This window comes from Diplotaxodon limnothrissa, linkage group LG9, assembly GCF_057381915.1.
Source record: "Diplotaxodon limnothrissa isolate DT_005_m linkage group LG9, D_limnothrissa_male_GT1.1, whole genome shotgun sequence".
In the NCBI taxonomy this organism is placed as follows: Eukaryota; Metazoa; Chordata; class Actinopteri; order Cichliformes; family Cichlidae; genus Diplotaxodon; species Diplotaxodon limnothrissa.
The window spans coordinates 23,927,620-23,946,746 of NC_140604.1; the positions used below are offsets into that span (position 1 = coordinate 23,927,620).

The 19,127-nt window shown below is 41.2% G+C and overlaps 1 protein-coding gene across 4 annotated transcripts in view; it reads left to right on the forward strand.

Annotated features, from left to right (window-relative positions):
* The first annotated feature begins 1,244 nt into the window (after positions 1–1,244).
* Positions 1,245–19,127, forward strand: part of dipk2ab (divergent protein kinase domain 2Ab) — a 34,928-nt gene continuing 17,045 nt past the window's right edge. The window contains exons 1-3 of one of the 4 annotated variants that reach the window (XM_085362895.1): positions 1,245–1,374; positions 2,294–2,472; positions 17,430–18,319. In XM_085362895.1, the coding sequence (XP_085219021.1) occupies positions 17,666–18,319 (654 nt within the window). In that variant the 5' untranslated portion in view covers positions 1,245–1,374; positions 2,294–2,472; positions 17,430–17,665. Of the gene's footprint in view, positions 1,375–2,096; positions 2,473–10,722; positions 11,239–17,429; positions 18,320–19,127 lie in introns of those variants that run through there. The other 3 variants (XM_085362896.1, XM_085362894.1, XM_085362897.1) reach the window with 3 other exon arrangements.

Genomic DNA, 19,127 nt, shown 5'->3' on the forward strand with positions numbered 1-19,127 from the left:
TAAATCTTTTTAAAGAGGAAAGCCAAAACGGTAGCACAGAAACAGAAGTCATTCCTTTCAGAAGTTAAGTGAGGGTTTCACTGACCTGCCTCCATCCCTGCAGCTAGAGGATACAGCACAGCAGGTGTTCCACTTTGTGACCTGAACCATGCATTTTATTTTGAGTCTTGGAGGAACAGGTTTCACAGCTATGGTTCTGTGGTGGCTTGTATAGAACTAAAAAGTTTTTTTTTTTTAAAAATCAATAGATGCCAAATGAAAGGAACAAATAGGAAAAGCAAGACTGTGGGCCTGCTTCTTCTGCCAACAAAAAACGATGAATAAAACCCAGAAGAAGCCTCATCTAATGAAACATTAAAGGTGAAATGTTAACAATGAGGTATTGCAAATTTACCTACGTAGATATATGAACAGTCAGCAGACAGACTCTACCTTTCCCAAGTATGAATTTTCACAGACAAGACGTGAAAACGTACATTTGCAGTTTTGAAGAATAGGGCCCTGGATAAGACCCAAATATAATCTCTCTAGGTTTAGAGGTTACTATGCTAATCACATTTTTGACATGTTGAGTCATACTGAGCTGAGCCGTGTGTTTGAAAAGAGGATAATACCAACAGAAAACAGAAATATTCATATGACTTTCTGTAATAGTTATGCCTAAATGCTGCTTTGAAAAACCCTCCACACTTACAGACTTTTTTTTTCTCGAAGACAACGTTCTAAAGAATATCAGATTCATCTAAAGCTCAAAATCTATACTTTGCCTATACCTCTAAGATGGTAATTTCACAAAAACAATACAGTAACATTACTTTAGTGTCCTCAGTGGTAGTTGCAGCGTAAAATCAGCATCCACTTTAAGCAACACTTTAAGCGAGGTTGCTTCAGCTCTGCAGCAAATGCTATTACCTATCCCTCCACTTTATTCAACGTAGAATAAACAGGAAAAAAAAAATCAAATCAAGTATTTTGTATCACTTTTAAAACCGCAGCTATATCTCTGGAGTCATCTCCAAGCAGAAAAATACATTTGGGATCAGTCAGATGGCTCACCAATGCCATTGTTTAATAAATATTTTTTAAAAACTCAAATAAAGAGCACTAAAGTTTTGTGCTTTACAGCATATATGTGGCAGTGGCACAACCAGAGAGCTGTCAAGCAAGCAAGGGTTATGACATGATGACACGTCTACATTGTTCTGAGAATCACTACGTCTTTGTCTTACAGCGTAACAGACTGAGCCTGTTTCGGTTGCGTTCGTCCATTTCAGCCTTGTGACTGAAAGTTCACGAGGAAGAGAAATGAACTGGAAAATTCTGACAGCTGCTTCTCCAAAAGTCAGAAAACCAACGCTGCAGAGATGGAAGCAGGTGAGGCATATCTGTGTTTCGGCCATCGGTGCATCACAGTGTGATTCAAATCAAAGCTACAAGCGAGCCGGAGTCGGCAGAGATGAACGCAGCATGGTGTGGCAAAAATAATGTCAATCAGTGTGACAGCCGCACCATAACCTACAGCTCCTCGCTGACACTCACCCCTATCAGCCACTTACCGTATAAATAATTCATTACCAAATGAGGACATTACCACAGGATGCTGTATGACACTCTACATGACTGCTCTTGAGGACCACTGATTTTATTGTGTGTACTCCACTTAGGAGAAAGGTGCACTGAATTTAAAGCAGTTACAGCTACTGAGTGGGTGTTGTGGCTCTGTTCCTGCATATACAGTAGCCTTAGCTGTCAATGTTTTTGTTATACAAAGATTCGTCTGTCAATCTCAATGTTACACCTTGTTACTTAAAACCAAACAAAATAAGGTGTGAAAGAACAGTGTGCACCAGGTTGGACCTTTTGAAACATGTTATCTAATACGTTAACTGCTCAGTGAATCTGCAGTAATAAATAAAAACTCCCCAAAAAATTGCAGAAATGAGCAATATGCAGCTCCTCAAATATGCTCAACACATATGGATTTTATTTCTATAACTAATTTGTATGTATAAGGCAGAGCCTGGTGATGGGCCTTTTATATATCGACTGTGATCAACAGCCAAACATTTCATCTTTTACTTGTGGTAAGAAAAAAAAAAAAGCACGTTTGCTTTACAAATTATAAAAGCACATATGCAAAAAAAACCACAAGATCAATGCTGCCACTGCAAGTGATGAGCTATTAGCAGAAGGTTATTTATAAAGGGTGACTACCTGGATCAGTGGCTGACATAATGGCACCAAAAAGGAGGCAGTGAGTGAGGAAGAATTCTTCTTTTCGTTCGCTCAACAGTACCATCAGTTTGGTGAAGCCGTACATGCAAGCCCTGGGATTGAGGACAAACAGACAGAAGGAAACACTGTGAGGTCATCAGGGAGCGCCAGCCAGAGCAGGTCTATCAGTCATCCCTCTAACCACAGCAGGGCTTCCCCTAGAGTAGTCTGGGTAATGGGGCCAGACGCTACCAGCAGGTGAGTTGACCCGTTTCCAGGCCGTAGCTCCTTTTTACACAAGCGAACACACAAAGCTGCGACTGTGCTGGGAATTTTATTATTTTATCCATGTTAATGCGAATGAGTGTGAATATCCATATGCTCCGAACTCGACCCCACATCCACCTACTAAATGGAACCACCCACGCACGCACACACACCACAAACCATCTTGGGGGTCAGTATCCATCTATCCTAACTGTTTGCATTCTTTTAAGACACTGTTATATACGGTACTCTCCAACATAACAGAACAGCATAAGTGTGTATGTGTGTGTGCATGCACAATGACCTAGAAGACTAAATATAACCCACTAACAGTCTTTGTGAAGGGCACTTTGACAGAAATATAAATGACACAATATTTTTATCAGCTCTGGAGCCAAATACAAAAATAAATCTAGTATTGTATCTCCACTGTGTTATCTCACTTATAAAGAAAAAAATAAAACTGTACACAAAGACTTGATAAAGCGTCCAGTCAGTTCAGCTCCTTAGTGATAACTGATGTATGCTGAGTACTAATCCAGTTAGTGTGGGGCATGCCATAATAATCAGTATGCCAGTGTGTCCTCTGGGGAACCTTTCTGTCCACTGGCATAGCTCTGTCGGTGACAGCACATGACCTGCCCCCTGCAGCCAGTATTTAAAGCACTGTCCTTAGGTCAAGCAACTAAGCTGTGTTATTCGTGTATCTTTAAGGAAGACTTGCGGTTAAGATGATTAATTGTGCATTGTGCGTTTGTGTGTGTGTGTGTTAGACATCCAGAGAGAGACAGAGAGAAAATGAGAGAGTCAGGCACAGAAAAAGACAGGAAGAGGACTGTAAATTGAGACAGAAAGATTCCCACACTCTCACGACACTAACTCCCTATGGAATATGACACACTAACAAGCAGCAGGACTGGCCAGCTCTGATGCCTTAGCATTAAAAATGGAGCACATGAGGCGCCATGAACAAAACCTTTCCTGCTTCCCAGAGGGAACGGGGAAGTTTGACAAATGCTGCTCCAGGTAAAGGAATAATAGATGGAGCAAGGAAGGAAGGCAACATCCTTTAGCCAGTTAATTCCAGGCAATACTTTAAGCACATGACCTTCAAACCCACTTGTTTGAAATGACTGACTGGGGGAGTTAAGATCATTTATACATAAACAGAAAACACAATAAGTAAAAATGACAACTAGTAGAAGCTTTAAAAGCCTATTAAGGAAATGTTAGATGAAATAATGCTGTGGGTTTTGTTTTGTTTTTTTGTTTGTTTGTTTGTTTGTTTTTTGGGGGGGGGGGGGGGGTGTAAATCCTGGACTGTTCAGTTTCTTCTAACCACAAAACGTGTTGAAGTTAAAGCAAGAAAATAACAACTAAGGAATTCTGAGGTTTTCTCACTTGCTCTGTGCAGCAATTAGAGCATCAGTGACAACTGGTTTAGAAAAAGCCTCAAATTCCTTCAGAGTGTGAGAGTGCCATCTAGCTATGTCAGGCTACAATAGCATCAGTAGATATCTGTACTCTCTCCAAAATCAATATTACTTGTGCTGAGTTTGGTGCACTGTAGTGTTATTACAGAAATTTTGATTAGTCGTAGAACCAAAAGCACAGGTGTAAGCACAGGATTTGGCTTATGGGGGCATTTACAGAACACTATTTCATATTACTGGTGACATGTGTTAGATAATGTCCATCAACGTATCCAAATCAGGGTCACGGAGGCATCTGGAGTCTATCCTAGCTGTCACAGGCAAGAGGTTGGGTACACCCTGGAAAGGTCACCAACCTGTCAGAGGGCTAACACACATGACAGACAACCATTCCCACTCACATTCACACCTACAGTCAATTCATAATCACCAGTTAACCTAACCTCAAGCTCATGCATTCTTTTGGGCTGTGGGAAGAGGCCAGAGTACCCAGAGAGAACCAATGTAGAGATGACTTGCAAAATCCATACAGAAAGCCCACATGCTAGATTCAAACCCAGGACCTTCTTGTTGTGAGTCAGTGCTAACCACTGCACCATAAAGCTATGCCTGAATTGTTTAACCGCATTTGTCTGTCATCTCAGTATTTCTTTTACTTCAGTTTATTTGCATAAATAAACAAAGAATTCTTACCCTATGCACATGCAGCTGATTATGGTACCTGCAAAAGCGTAGGTGAGAACAGATCCCAGGTTTGCAAGGAATCGTTTCTAGAACAACAAATAAAAATTAGTCCAATTAGTAACACTCACAAAACAAACAAGACAACAGTTTAGTAGACATTAAATACATCTGGTGTAAGAATCAGTACAGTGCACCATATGGGAAGTCCTTAACAGATGGACAACCCATGTACATTAAAAGAAATGGCCTTTTACACCCTTTTGGGAGACGTGTCAGGAGAGCAGTCTCACCTGATTAAGAGTGTAAGCTCCATGGAAGATGATGGGTGGCAGGAACAGATTGAAAAGGACCTGCAGATCAAAGGTCTCCTGTAAACGACAGAGCTGCTGTGTTGGTGACTGACAATGTTTCACGGGGAGCAAGAGAGTCTGACTGACAGACAGATTACATACACAAACACACACACAGTTCATTTCAGCAGCCCTGTTTTGGCAAACATGCACCTTTTCTCAATTGTGTTCAAGTACCTGATATCTCCTTTCTTCAAAAAACAAAACAAAAACACAAAATCAAATTTTGTAAATAACAAAAGTGGGATATGTGCTACGTGCATAGGCGTGCCTTAAACCTGCATTCTATCTGAAGGCCGCCAGATGGCGATAGTTTTGCGGCCTTATAGAATTCTACTGGAAAAACACATTCCTGTTGAGATAGCGGGCTCACTCACTCACTTTGGGTCATATCAAATTAGCCTATTGTGGTCATACTGTGCTTCAAAATGGATCTTATCTGAGCAGTAAGACCTGCTCCTTCTCGTCACATGTGTGTTTTTAAAGCCAGGATTATGATCGTAGAAACGGTCATATCAAGCCTTCAAAACAAGTCTGCACAAACTATTACTATCCATCTTTTATACATGTACATTTTCCACACCTGGAAGCAAAGGTTACCAATGAGTAACCCCACCCCTGGGTTCCTCAGTGCAACACTGGAAATGTTGCATAGTGATAAATAATACAAATAAATAATGTTATAATAGACTTTTTTCTAGTTATAGATGAAAATATTAACATTTTAACTTTATGATTTGGTTTGCTGCCCACTATTCCCTCAGTCCTGGTTTTTGTGAAAGTGAACTTAAATCAAAGTATGAGTGAAATACAGTGATTTGCTTTTAATGACCAAAAAGCCTGTGCTGCATGTTGTTAGTTTAGTCTTTATTGTGGCATTAATATTTATACAAGCCAGCTAATGCTGAAGTTTTATATCAGTTTCCAAGCTGTTTAGTAATTATTTCTGATTGTTTCCTATGGCTCACCCTCACTGGCTCATGGTCTACCCCGTGTCACCCCGTTTTAGAAAATCATGGAAACACCCGTGTTCATTCTTATGTACCACCTTTTTTTTCTTTTAACTGCTTCCACCTCATGATATATAGCAAAAGCAGGCTCCCACCTATCTAGATCTGTGTGCTCAAAAACATTTTAGTAATAAAATGCTACGAAATCTTCTCAACAACAATCTGAACTTTCAATCTGGCAGCTACAGTGCGGTTACATCACTTCAGATCTCTCAGTGGCTCGATGATATAATCACTGTGTACTGCCCAAGTCTTCTGACTCACACTGATTAAAGCAAGGCATAACAAGAAAAGAGAGGTCTAACTGCTTCTGTCAATCTTCATCATAGCAGCTCCCAGAATTTATGGTAACCCAGTGCTACATCCACACAGAAAACAAGTAAATGTCATTAAAACACGATCTTAAAAAAACCCAACTGCATTACTGTCAATACAAATAAAAACCAGCGCCCACAAGTATTTTTGTACATAGCGTGCTCTCTCGCTGTCTGTTTCTCACCCAAGCCGATGTGATGCAATGCAAGCAGCTAAGCAAGGTAGCCTTTCATGTTCTTCATCCTTGAATCCTTTTTAAGTCTATTGTGGATACATTTTGAAGATCAAAAGGCAGCGATATTCAATTCAGATCAAAATAAAACTACTTTTTCTTGGTTCCTACATTGCACAGGGTCTTACATTGCTCAGAACCTTACTCGAGTTCAATTACATTTCAGGCCAAAGGAGTGAGACGGGGGAAGTGACGCTTGCTGACATACTGCTGTGGTCACAGGCATTTAAGAACGACCTAGATTTGGCTTGCTTTAACGAAGCTTTATGGAAAAAAACAACAACACAGAAGCATGACTATTTAGATGAATGAAAGTAGGCCTCTCTCTGTAAATCCTATTTCCAGGATGCACTGCATTTTGGTGAATATTTACCCAAGTACAGGTTGGGGACATTTGGAAGATTGCATTTTTGTTTTTAAATTAATATTTCGAATGCTGTAGAGTCCCCTATAGAGTAAGGAAAGCCAATATGCTTTCTCAGTAATTCACACTTGAGGTGCTTCTAGAGCTACAAATTGCTCCTTTCTTTGCTACCATAACCCAGCTCAATACAAATTACTATTTTGTGGTTGCAATTACCCACACAGCACTATATATATGTTTTTTCCCCATTTATGCAGGCTGTGTATGACAAATACAAAACTGTGCAACACATACTAATACAGATACACTGTAATCAATAAATTATGCATATGCTGGGGGTTTTATACAAAGGGCCACCTGCACCACAGACTTGAGAATGGAGGTGTGTTGTATGCACTAATTGCCTCTTCAGCTGAGCAGCACTAAATTTAATCAGACCACAAACTTTAATGCCTTACTCCCCAGTGGCACGTAATGGACTCAGTAATGCAATGAAATCCTTATCTCTCCCTGCTAGGACCCCATATGTATCAGGCTTAATGGCGTGAAGGCAACACAGAACAGGTCTGACCAATGTAATGGCCTTTGTGGTAGCCTCTGCTGGTTTGCTAATGAGACCCCCGCATTCAAAAGGGGCCAAAAAGTCCAAGCCATTAGCGAAGAGTTACACTCGACCGGGATGATTCGCAACGTTCAAGCCTCACTGCTGCCTTTCTCTTGCGGTGAAATGTGGCACCGAGATTAAGAAACACAATTTAGAACGCCCTCGTTCCGCGTTCTCTTAAGCTCGTTGGTGCATGTGTGGCTGAAGCTCCGGTTTATCGTTTGGCTTCTTTGATATGACAAATCTCTGATCACGGCACTAAAATATGAAAGCGTGGCGGAAAAAAACAGTGTTCATGCTGATGACAGCCAAAGGTCCGCTCTTGAGGCTTAGGCTTTTCTGCTTAGAAGTGATGTTAGAGTCTCTGCTAATTCCTTTTTAACAAATAACTGCTGTGATTAGTTTGCAGGCTTGGGGCTTAAGGTTGCAGCATTACTCCTGTTGCACCCCAGTGACAGAAATAACATGTATTTATGGTACTTGAATAATCCGAATCATTGTCTGTAGGAGCTCAAACCAGATTTCGGATTTCACAAACATCAAACTGGCTCCCAATTAAATGATTTTTAATCATACCATACCCCTATTTGGGTCTTTTTGTTATCATCAGCAGCAAATCCTTGTGTTTTGGTGTATTATTTACTTTATCATAGCCCCTCATTCTTGCATCATTACTGTGTTCTCTGACACAGATTGAAGTGTCCAACTTATTCTAAGAGGAAAATGCTGCAATGCCTGTTGAGATGCTATCTTACATCTTTCCTGCACTGCAGAGAAAACTGCTTGCAAGAGTATCTCATTATAAGCTTGCTGCATGTAAACAAGCAGGGAAATGTCTTGAGAGCGCAATTTTGCGAGAAAGCGCTACAGTTGCTAGCAAAAGCTTAATTTAGTTGTTTTGTTGTTTAGTGATTAAACCCGTGTTGTGTTGCTTCATTTTACTTGACTGGAACTGTGTCCATATGTGGTCCCTTAAATTTAATTTCCCTCTGTATGCACGGCACACCTGAAAATGTAATCCCCACTATCTGATCCTGACTAAAACCTTAATAAAGGTTAAATTGCTCTCTCGTCCTCCCTTTCCTTGCACCACCACTCTTGACTTTTTCTAAGAACAAACAGACCATGAGAGTTTAAAGGAAAACCAATAACTAAGAACCATTAGAGGACTCTGTTGATGTAAATAGGCAGCATACTCAAGAGGCACAATATGGATCTGATCCAGGAAAAGACAATGAAAACAAAAGCTATTTCAGTCAAAAGAAATTACATCAGAGGAAAAACCATCCTGTATGCAGCTATTTGCTTTCAGATATTCTTAATGGGGTTTTTATTATGTAGTTTATTTTTGTTTTCTTGAGAAAATGTTTATTTTAGGGCAGATCGCTGGATTTATTCTGTTTTGATGTGTTTTGTCAGGGAAGGTGAAATCAAACAACCACAGTTACCTCAGGATGTGAGCTGAACTGGCCTTTTTCATTTCCGACATGTCCGTGTGGTGTGATGTTGACCATCGTGATGTTAGAAGTGTTCGCTTGCTCATTTGCTGCTGTTGTGTTCCCCGGACACTGCTCTCCTTTATCAGTCCATATTAATCTCACAGTTAACCCCAGAAGCAAACCTGCAAAAGAATTACAAACAGCAAAAACTGTTATTAAAGGGGTAATTCACTATATTACACTAAAAACAACAACTTTGGGTTCTGGAAAAGAATGAAAGTGCAATGTGCCACATGTTGACATAAATGTGCACATTTTAAAACTATTTCCATGCATCAAGTATAGGACAACTGATTGCTTGTTACACCTGCATATCAGGAGTCACCTAAAGATGCTGTGTTCTCGTATAAAATGATGAATAAAGCAAAATGAGATGCCGGTGTCCAAAACTGCATGCCTCTGAAACCCCAGAAATGTCTTCTATAAACATTTTCGATACATCTTTCAAGCCCCGAGTCCAGGAAGTATTGCTGAATAACGGCTTCCGTAGTCTGTAAATATTTAGGCTACTTACCATAAAACATTGCAACCCCAGCTTCATTTACCAATTTATATTTGAACTGCTTTAACTTCCACACACTGAGGATGGTTATGAGTGCCAGGGTGACAGCAGCGAACACCGGTAACGCTACAGTATCTTGTTTTTGCTGCACAGCGCCCGACATCATCAAAAGCCTGGGTCAAACTTTTCGGAAAGAACTCTGCTACTTTTTTGGCTCAGACACAGCAACATCCGCATCAGCAGCGCCCTGAGAGCCCGTGCTGCCTTCAGTAATACTTGGAATTTGCAGTTTTTTCGTGCGAAGGCTTGGAGGGGGGAAAAGCACCATATTTTTAATTAAAAAAAGAAAGATAAGATAATGTAGGGCAATAAAAATGTGTTGGTATGCTTTTTGGGTTTGTTTGTTTTTTTAATAAATGACGAAATACAGAGCTTCTTTATGCTTCGTCATTAATGCAACACAAATGTAGGCCGATGAAATCAGATACAATCAAAGAAAAGTTAAGCACATGCAAGAACTGGACATTCAGAGAGAGATATATTAAATCCTTTATCGCGTGGGAAAAGAATACGTGTCACAGTTACTTACCTGTTCTGCTGACATTATGTTTTTGCAAAGCAATAAAAAATATTGACGGTGTTTTCGTAAGCCACAGAAAATAACACACGTTGGGTGTCATCCTCCTATTTTCCAGCAGATGGCAGACAATACAAACATATGAAAGCGTGATTCTCAGCTGCTGCGATATTTGATCGTACTGTTTATCGTTCTTTATCAGTAAGTGAATCATTCATAGTCAGAAATTAACAGAGAATAAAATAAAATTAAGTGGTTTATGAATTAGTCTTTATTTTAGGCCACATTGACTGAGCACGACATCTTTTACTTGCAGTGTATTGTCTTTATTTTATTTTATTGTGCTCTTGTTGACTGAAAAAAATGAAAAAAGTATATCAATTAGACCTTGTATGAGTTTACTTTAACTATGCAGCCGTTTATATTAGCAGTATGGTTTTTTTACTTACCACCTCTAGCATCTTTCTTTCCTTCTCACATTAAACTAAACGGTACAACAATCTAAAATGAACATTAATTTCAGGTAATGTTACAAATTCTTTAAAAGGCTGGTGTTAGCCTAATTGGAGCGACATGAAAGGAAAAAAAATAGAAATTCTGGTAAAGTTTGCACTGGGGGCGGCATTCCAGACAAGACAATATTAGAATAATCGCTTAGCAACCGTGCCCGTAAACAGAGAACGGTTGTCGTAAAGAGTAAAGAGGCTGGTGTTGAAAAGAGTCGAAACAGAACCCATTGTGGTGTTGGAGAGGAGTGAGCAGCTGCCTGAGAGAACAAGAAAAGAGGCAATACCGTGACCGCGGACGGGACTCGCAACACGCGGACAGATATGGACGTTAATTCACCGCACGGACGCTGTTGTCCTTTGTAAAGAGGAGTCCGTCGTCCAGTCGGAAACATCCGGTAAACGAAGAGTTAAGGACTCGACAGCTCAACTGTTTATTTCAGCGGCTAGCGGGCTAGCTGGCTAGATACCTAAGAGCTAGAAATGGGAAGCCCGTTTGAGTGTGCTTGATAGAGATCTTCGTCGAGCTTTGAAGAAGCAGCTTTCGGCTGAGATACAATCGCCGGTGTTTTAAAGTCCCCTCTCGTCCGCCTCGTAAGTAGCCGCAACTTTGAAGAATGATATCAGCTGAGCGCTAACCATTTCACTACTACAAAGCCGGAGAGGGGGGAAAAGTCACAGGTTTGTTTCACAGTTGTTTCTTCTCTTTGCAGTCCGTGCTGCCTTTGAACTCTTTTTCTTTTTTGTTTTGTTTTTTATTTAAAGCGAGAGGAGGTAAATTGTGCATTGCAGAAGTCGCTCACACGTCTATTTTTGAGCAGTTCGATAAAGAAAAAAAAAATCCATAAAAGCAATAAAAACTCAATGTTTTGATTTTTTTTATATCAGTAAGAGGATGCATAACAGTTCGAGTGTCCGTCGTGTGACCTTAGATCAAGCAAAGATAATTAAAGCAAAAAAGGACAACAAACCTCATCGCTTTTTAAAAACAAACTCTTATCAGATGCCCACATCCACTGTGCGGTGACAAGAAGCATATTATTACCGCTATTACTGCTGGTGGTGTCATTTTAGTTGCAGCGGAACAGTCTAAGCATAGGTGGTTAGTATGTTTCCCTCTAATTACACGCTGTTTTTAATCTTTTCGTTATTTGCCTTGCATTAGAGACTATAGCAAGACTCCTATGCACAATTTGATGTTGAATCAAAAAAGGGGGAAAAAGCATAATGGGGGAAAAATGGATGAGAATGGATACACTGCAGAGTGAAGACAATGTGCTGCCCCTGAACTCTATTTGTATGCAGATCATACTAAATTACAGCAACAACGCTGGTGTCCAGGAGGTATCATGTTTGCCGGAGGCGCTATTAACGTTTTAGTATTTATTTAACAAAACATTGCTCCCCCCCCCCGATTCTCACCCCTTAATTTCCCACTGTAGTTTCAAGCTATTTAAAACACTTCATCTCAACAGGTTTGCTTTGGATTCGCCTTCCTTTTGGCAAAAACACAACAGGTTGAGCCTGTTTCTTTTTCTCCATCAAGCCTAAAAGCACCTAAAATATAAGCTTAACTTTGAGAGGATTTAAAAAACGAATGAATAGATCTGACCATGAGATTTCTGTGGCATAGTAATAATTGCACTTTCTTTGAAAACTGCTGCCCTTGATTCCTTCAAAGGAAAAAAAAAAGATTAGCACAAGAGTTTTAGTGTTTGGTTCCACACAAAGCTCATAATAAGTCCTATGGAATTTCTCTTTACAGTCTAATGAATAGGACGGGCTGCTTAAAATTAATTTTTCTATATCGGGAGACTAATTGCGGAGGCTTTCTGCTAGGTTAGTTGACGAGGGAACTATGAAAATAGCCTGATACACTTAAGGCGCTGCTGGTGGTTGGTTTGAATGTTTCTGAGTGCTCGGCAGGGGAACATCTCATAATTGCAGCCTAAAAGCTCCCACAGCAGCAGTATATTTTTGTTTTTGACCTCCAGACATGCCAAATCAGTCTCAGATAAAGTAACTTGTAGAGCAGACGGAGAAACAGACAAAGGTGGGAGAACGAATGTCTTTAAGGTAATCGATTTCATTTCCTCCCCATCCAAATGCATTTCCCGATTGTTTAAACTGCAGCTCGCTTTGACAGCTTGTTTTAATCATTTCACTCGGCTGACATGTTTGCCTTGCAGTAGCATTAACATGGGATTCAGATTCATGCCAACTCCCCAAACTTTTCCAGAGAGATCGTGGGTTGTGCAACCGTGCAGCTGTTTAAATTAAACAGAAAAGGGAGAAGCTGTTTTCAGTTGGGGAATCCAGAGTAGGTCTTCGCAGTGTGTTCTTAACAACTGCGTCATTTTGGCGCAAAGCAGATACTATTGATATTCTCATTAAAACCCCTCTCGTGTTTGGTTTGGGCCAGAGATGAATGGACTAATGTTCATTGTGGGGATGCTGCTAATTGGTACTTATAATCCGAGGACTCAATTTTCCATTAGGCGTGCGAATGTTACTGTCATTTGTATCTATCCATCACTGTCTATGTGTTTGCTGTACTGAGGCAACCCGGCTGCGGCTGAATGTTTTTGTGATCAAACATTATTGACTCCCACGGTCGATAATCCTGGCAACAGTAGTTCCTCTCTCCAGCTAGAACCACACATTGCAAAGCAAGTGAGGTGGCGGTGGTGGCGGCAGCGGTGGTGGTGAGGGGCAGAGGTTACTTTTTTTCCCCCCTCCAGCTTTGAGGATTCGGGGGTAATGCCAGCGGTCCTGCAGGTAGCTGCTCTCGCGTGTGTGTTTGTGTGCATCCATTCAGAGATGGAGAAGTGCTGCTCTGTATTCAAGTGATCTATTTCCAGTCATTTCAATCACAAGAGCAATAACTCAAAGCTTCTCTTTTCTTGCTGGCCGCTAGTTATACATCAGTTATCTTTTTTTTTTTTCTCTCTCTCTATTTTACCAACTTCTCCATTGTATTTCAGTCCTTTTCCCCACTTCCCACCATGCACTCTCTTTTGCATTTCCATTGGAATTAATCAAGCATGTTCTTGTGTGGCTTGACTTCATTATATCATAATGAAGTTTAGCCTCAGGTGCAGTCAAGAAAAGGGTTAGCTGGAGAGTAGCCTTGCCCTTGCACACCATTATCTGAAGCTGGTTCTTACACAATGAGCTTTAGGAAAGATTATTCAAGAAAGAAATTTCCTTTTCAATCCCCTCCTCTTTATCTGAGTTTTTCTTTTAAAATCTAAGTTTAATAAAAGTTGAAATATTAGAATATTACCATGTCATCTTCCTCTGTCTCAACCTTTGTCATTCTGTTTTAAGCCAACATGGGGCCTATTGCTTCATCTTGTGCCTTTTCAGTCCCAGTAATGAGCCATTTTGCGGCTCTTAACATCTGCCAAACTTGGAACATTTTGAATGCGGGACTCATCTTCCATGCATGAGGAGTCAGGCATCCTTTGATTTGCCCTCTTTTCTTTGCTTCTCTTTCGAAGCGCTCACCGCTATACTTTGTAGACTGAGTACGCTGAAAAACTTTCTTAGCCCACTTTTGGCAGCGGCCCTGTATCATGAGAAGTAATTTGGTGCTTATTCTAAACAGAGTTTTTTCCCCTCCTCTTGGTATTCTACATCCCTCCCATCTTTTGAAGAGGCACTGTGACGGTTGTCTGGTAGGAAAGGGGGGGGGGGGGGTAATTTTAAACTGTTTTCTGTGGGCACAGTGAGGTTTGCCCCAAAGAAAACACTGCTTTAAATTTCAATGCCCTTCAATAAAAACATCTGGCTTTAATTTAGAACTTTAAGTGAACTTTGCCCTCAGCAAGAACCTGAGTAGGCAACCTTGCCATGGAGCCCTATGCAGTCTGCCTTTCTCTCTCACCACGTTCTCTTAAATAACTCCCATCATACCGCAATAGTCAGTGAGGGGAGTTAAATAAATGGTTTTGCAGGTGTAAAATTCACGAGGAAGCAGTCTAGTGGGGTAATTACCAGGGAAAGAGATCCCCGTCTTAAATTGCCATGTCATTCTCCCAATAAAGCTGAATGTTTTCATCTTATTCCCACTATTACTGTGCTTGTAGCAGCAGCAGCAGGTTATAAAAAAACCTCAACTCCAGTAGCATTTCAAACTGCACCCGCTCATGCGCCATGCTAATTGTGGCACGCTATAAACCCATAGATGGCCGATTTGTGTGTTTCATTGACAATAATTTGAGTGTTAAAGTTGTCTTTCATTAAGAGGAAGAAAATGATCCTTTCGCATTGTGTGATTACTAACATAATGCAGGTAATGCTCCTTATGTAATTGTGGTCTAACGCTTTTTCTGGCAAGGAATACGAAGCGATGTATTCTCTTCATGCCGGCTGCCAGCTTGTGCTTCTCATTACTCGGCGCTGTCCAGGTCTTGTTCAGGGTTTGTTTAAGCTTGCCCCGGCTCTCTGTTTCTTTCTCTCACGGATGAAGAGGTGAAACACTTCTTGGCCTCGCTGAGGTTATGGTTCGTCCTCTCTGAGCCCTTAGCTCATCCTAGATAAATTTCATATCTGCTCCCAAGATCTTGCAGTCACGTCAGTGTCATGGCTGCCTGTGTCAGATGCTAAATGGCACTTGAATCGAGATTTTATAACAACGGGAAATTCAGTTTTCCCCTCAAGCAATCAGCTTTCTCTCACTCCCTGTAGTAAAAGGCACAGACATGCATCCTTTTGAATCCTTTTGTTTAAGACAGCCCAGTGTGGGCCTACTTTACTTATGTATTTATCCCCCCCTATTCAGAGAGCTAATTTCAAATGCTGTCTAGAAATAAATTGGAGGGGAAAAAAACAGTTTCTGTTCTGCTTTTTTTTTTTTTTTTTTTTTTTTTTTTTTTCCCGCTTCTGAGTTATCTTGAGATGAGATAATGTGAGAATCAGTAGCTCTTGCAATATATTCACGAAGTGCTCTCTAGATGATTCCAGCCAAATATTGCCATCATTAAGGATGCACCATTTGTTAATTTGAGGCCAATGGTAAGTCTAATGTTTAAAATAACAATTTAGCCAAAGGCCACTCCAGATACAGATGTTTTGTCATTGTGTGTCTCTGTAGCTATACATTATCCCTTTTGTGCCAGGCAATGACGGCTTTCCTGCTTTTTATTTCACAAGAGTCCAGGTTCAATAATACGAGTTAATGAAAAGCTGAATAAGACACACAGTGAAAGTGGTCGATATTGTCGGATAAATCAGTGCATCTCCAACTTTCACTGTAATGTGTTGTAATAGATGAATTTTTTAAAAAAAATGCCGCCATAGGACTTAAAATCATTGCATTTTAAGCTTGATTGAAAGGTTTTTACCCATGTAGAAAATGCAGGTGTAAAGTTTCTCAGTAACTCATTATCTCACTCTTTATTTATGTCAGAAAAAAAATCATATCCTTATTGCTGTGTTGAGTCACATTGTGCGTGGTGTGGCAAGAATGGGGGGGAAAAAATGCTCGACTAACATTTTTCTTTGCCTTTTAAAAACATGCAGTGTGGCACTCTGTAGTTCCCTATTTGGATATGGTCTATTTTTACATTAGGCAACTTGGCCTGATCAGCTCGAAGTATTTCCAGACAGAGGTGTGGGGTAAAAGCTTCTCCATTCGGCTCTTATTTGGCGTGCTGCAGGCCCACGTTTCTCACAGCCGCCGCTTTCTCTGTTGCTTTTAACCCACGTGTCCTACCAGAATCTCCGCCTCTTCGATCTAAAAGCAAGGGAACCCATCGACACACAAACTAATCACACTACTGTGCCTGCTCGTTAGCCATGCCCTCTCAAGTCAGCTGTCCTAATAGGCATGCCCTAATGAGCTCTAATTGAGGATGGCTAATTTGCATGGTCTGAGTCATTGTATTTCTTAAAGCGACTTAAAATACTTACTGCCTAAAAGCTGGATTGGGGTGGGGGGGTCTAACATGGTTTCATCGTGGACAGATTTTAGTGGGGCTTGTGGGGTTTTTCTAAGTGCTTTGTTCTCTCACTGTGATCCCAGATTTTTTTTTTTCTTCTTCAGATAGGGCTTGCCATCCCCCTTCTTGGCTAAAATTAATAATCTCAGTAGAAATATTCAGATTCATTTTTCCCCCTCTCGACCAGAAACGTTATTTTAGCGACAGCAGCCATTTTCAAAGAAACCGCATCAAAGCGTGATTAAAACGAAGCAGGGCAGCTCTGATCAAAGGTTAAACTTTGCACGGTGTGACTCTCATCACAATGCAAACCGAGATTCCTCCATCTGAAGCAAGAGAAACAAAATCAAGATTCCTGAGCTTAGAAGTAACCGTTGAGGTATTCAGATGGCAAGTTATTCTGCAGTACATCTTAGAAAAAGTGATGGATATTTTTATTGGTGCAGAGGGAGGGCCCACTGAGGGACTCTTCCTCTGAATGCAGGACATTTTATTTTAATACTTGCGGACGATGTTTTACATTTCCCCTTAATTTGATCACTGACACTTTATTTTCCCTTTTTATTTATTTTTCTTATACTTTGAGTATACAAGAAATGATTTCCCAAAGAGAACGCACTCAAACAGGCACAGGCAGGTTTATTGCATTGGCTGTGGGCCATCTCATTTCTGCTCAAAAAGTAATGAAATCTCTCAAATGACCCAAGCAATTCAAATTTGTGCGACTATTTCATATTCCAGAGAAGCTGCATTTTGTTTTACAAGGTGGGATCACATGTAAGCATTTAGGGTGAGAAGGAAATTAAATCAACCTTTTTCCACTGTTACTTAAGGCAAGGCACTGGATTTTTGGTATTATAAGGTGTAGCTTTTATATTTTCCCTCATGTAATGATTTTTTTCCGTCTCTTTGTCTGTTTGATTTCAGAACTGCTCGCCCAAGTTTACATACAAACTGCAGAGAGAACATGACGCACTGGCCACTGCCAAAGTCTGGCACAGTGCAGCTGTGCCAACCTCGCCCCTGTCTGCCGCTTTAGAAGGTTCCCCTTTGCACCATGACGGAGAGGCATTGAGGTTAGCTCCCTGACGATCATCTCAATACCTCTCCTCCTCCTCCTCTTCCCCTGTCCCTCAACACCCCACTCCTGACCCATCCACATCATGCTGCGCTTCCTGCCTCTCAAACTTGGCCGCCTGTACCGCTGTCTAAAGCTCCTGTTGGTGGTGGGATTGTTTGTCATCTTGTTGATGAACACCCACAACCTGTTCGCGTCCTTCCAGAAGAATGAGCTCACGGACAGACGATTCATCAATCTCAACAAGTGTCCCGCCTGCTTTGGGACCAGCTGGTGCCGCAAGTTCATGAACGGCCAGGTTTCCTTTGAGACCTGGGGTCGCCTGCGGTTTCTAGACGTTTTCAATGTCAAGAATGTTTACTTCGCGCAGTACGGAGAGCCCAGGGAGGGCACTCGTCGCGTGGTGCTTAAACGGCTCGGCTCCAACCAGGAGTTGGCCGAGATAGACCAGAAAATCTGCAAGAGGGCCACAGGCAGGCCGCGATGTGACCTCATCCAGGCAATGTACAAGACTGAATTTGCCCGGATCAACGGCGATGTTCGACTGCTTACTCCAGATGTGGTAGAGGGCTGGTCAGACTTGGTGCACTGCCCCTCTCAGAGACTGCTGGACCGTGTGGTCCGCAGGTACGCCGAAACCAAGGACTCTGGCAGCTTCCTGCTAAAGAACCTCAAGGACACGGAAAGAATGCAGCTGCTCATGACGCTGGCATTTAACCCGGAACCACTCGTATTGCAGGTACTGTGTCTACATTTGAACTTCTTAAAATCTGCGTGTTTACAGGGTATAAAGCAGTCTTAGAGCTGATAGGGTTGTTGTTTTTTGTTTTGGTTTTAAATCATGCTCGGCAAATACACTCTTCGAGGAAAATGTTGCATCTGGATAAAGATGCACGGATCATCTGACAAAGAGGTCTTTGTCAGATGATCCGTGGCGGCAGCTGGTTTCAGAGCAGATGATAAAACGCGGCTCCTGGATTACTCCCGGAGATTCAGAATATCAGTGCAACAGTGTGTTGGCCCACAAAGCCCCCACTAAATTACAGGGCGGGAATCCCTTTCCTTCCTCTTGCCTAGATCTGAGACAGGCTATCAAGTCTTCCCTAAACTCAGGGCTACTTCAAGGCTGCATGCCGGCTATTTGGAGCAAGAATATTCTTCTGCTTAGAATGGAGAAGGGTTTAAGAGCTGTGGGCTCTGAGAGGGGAAAAAGGCGATTTTTGGCTGGCGGCAGTGCTGCATATTTAACACCATATGTAGGGCAGTTTTAAATTATTCAAGGATGCATCTGTAAATGGTCCAAGTTGCTTTTAATTTTAATATAAGTCTATGTCCACTGGATTGTCATCATTTGTGTGTGACTGGAACGGAGCAGTCTCTGCAGGGCTGCTAAACTGTATCAGTGCCAGTATTCTTGATCCTTAATTCGTCCTGCGAAATATTTTTTAACTTGTTTTTCTGTGTGAATTTCAGTGTTGCTATAGGAAAAAACAGTTTTAAGAAATTGTTTTACTTTATCTATGAATTTTTTTTTAAAAGAAGATTTT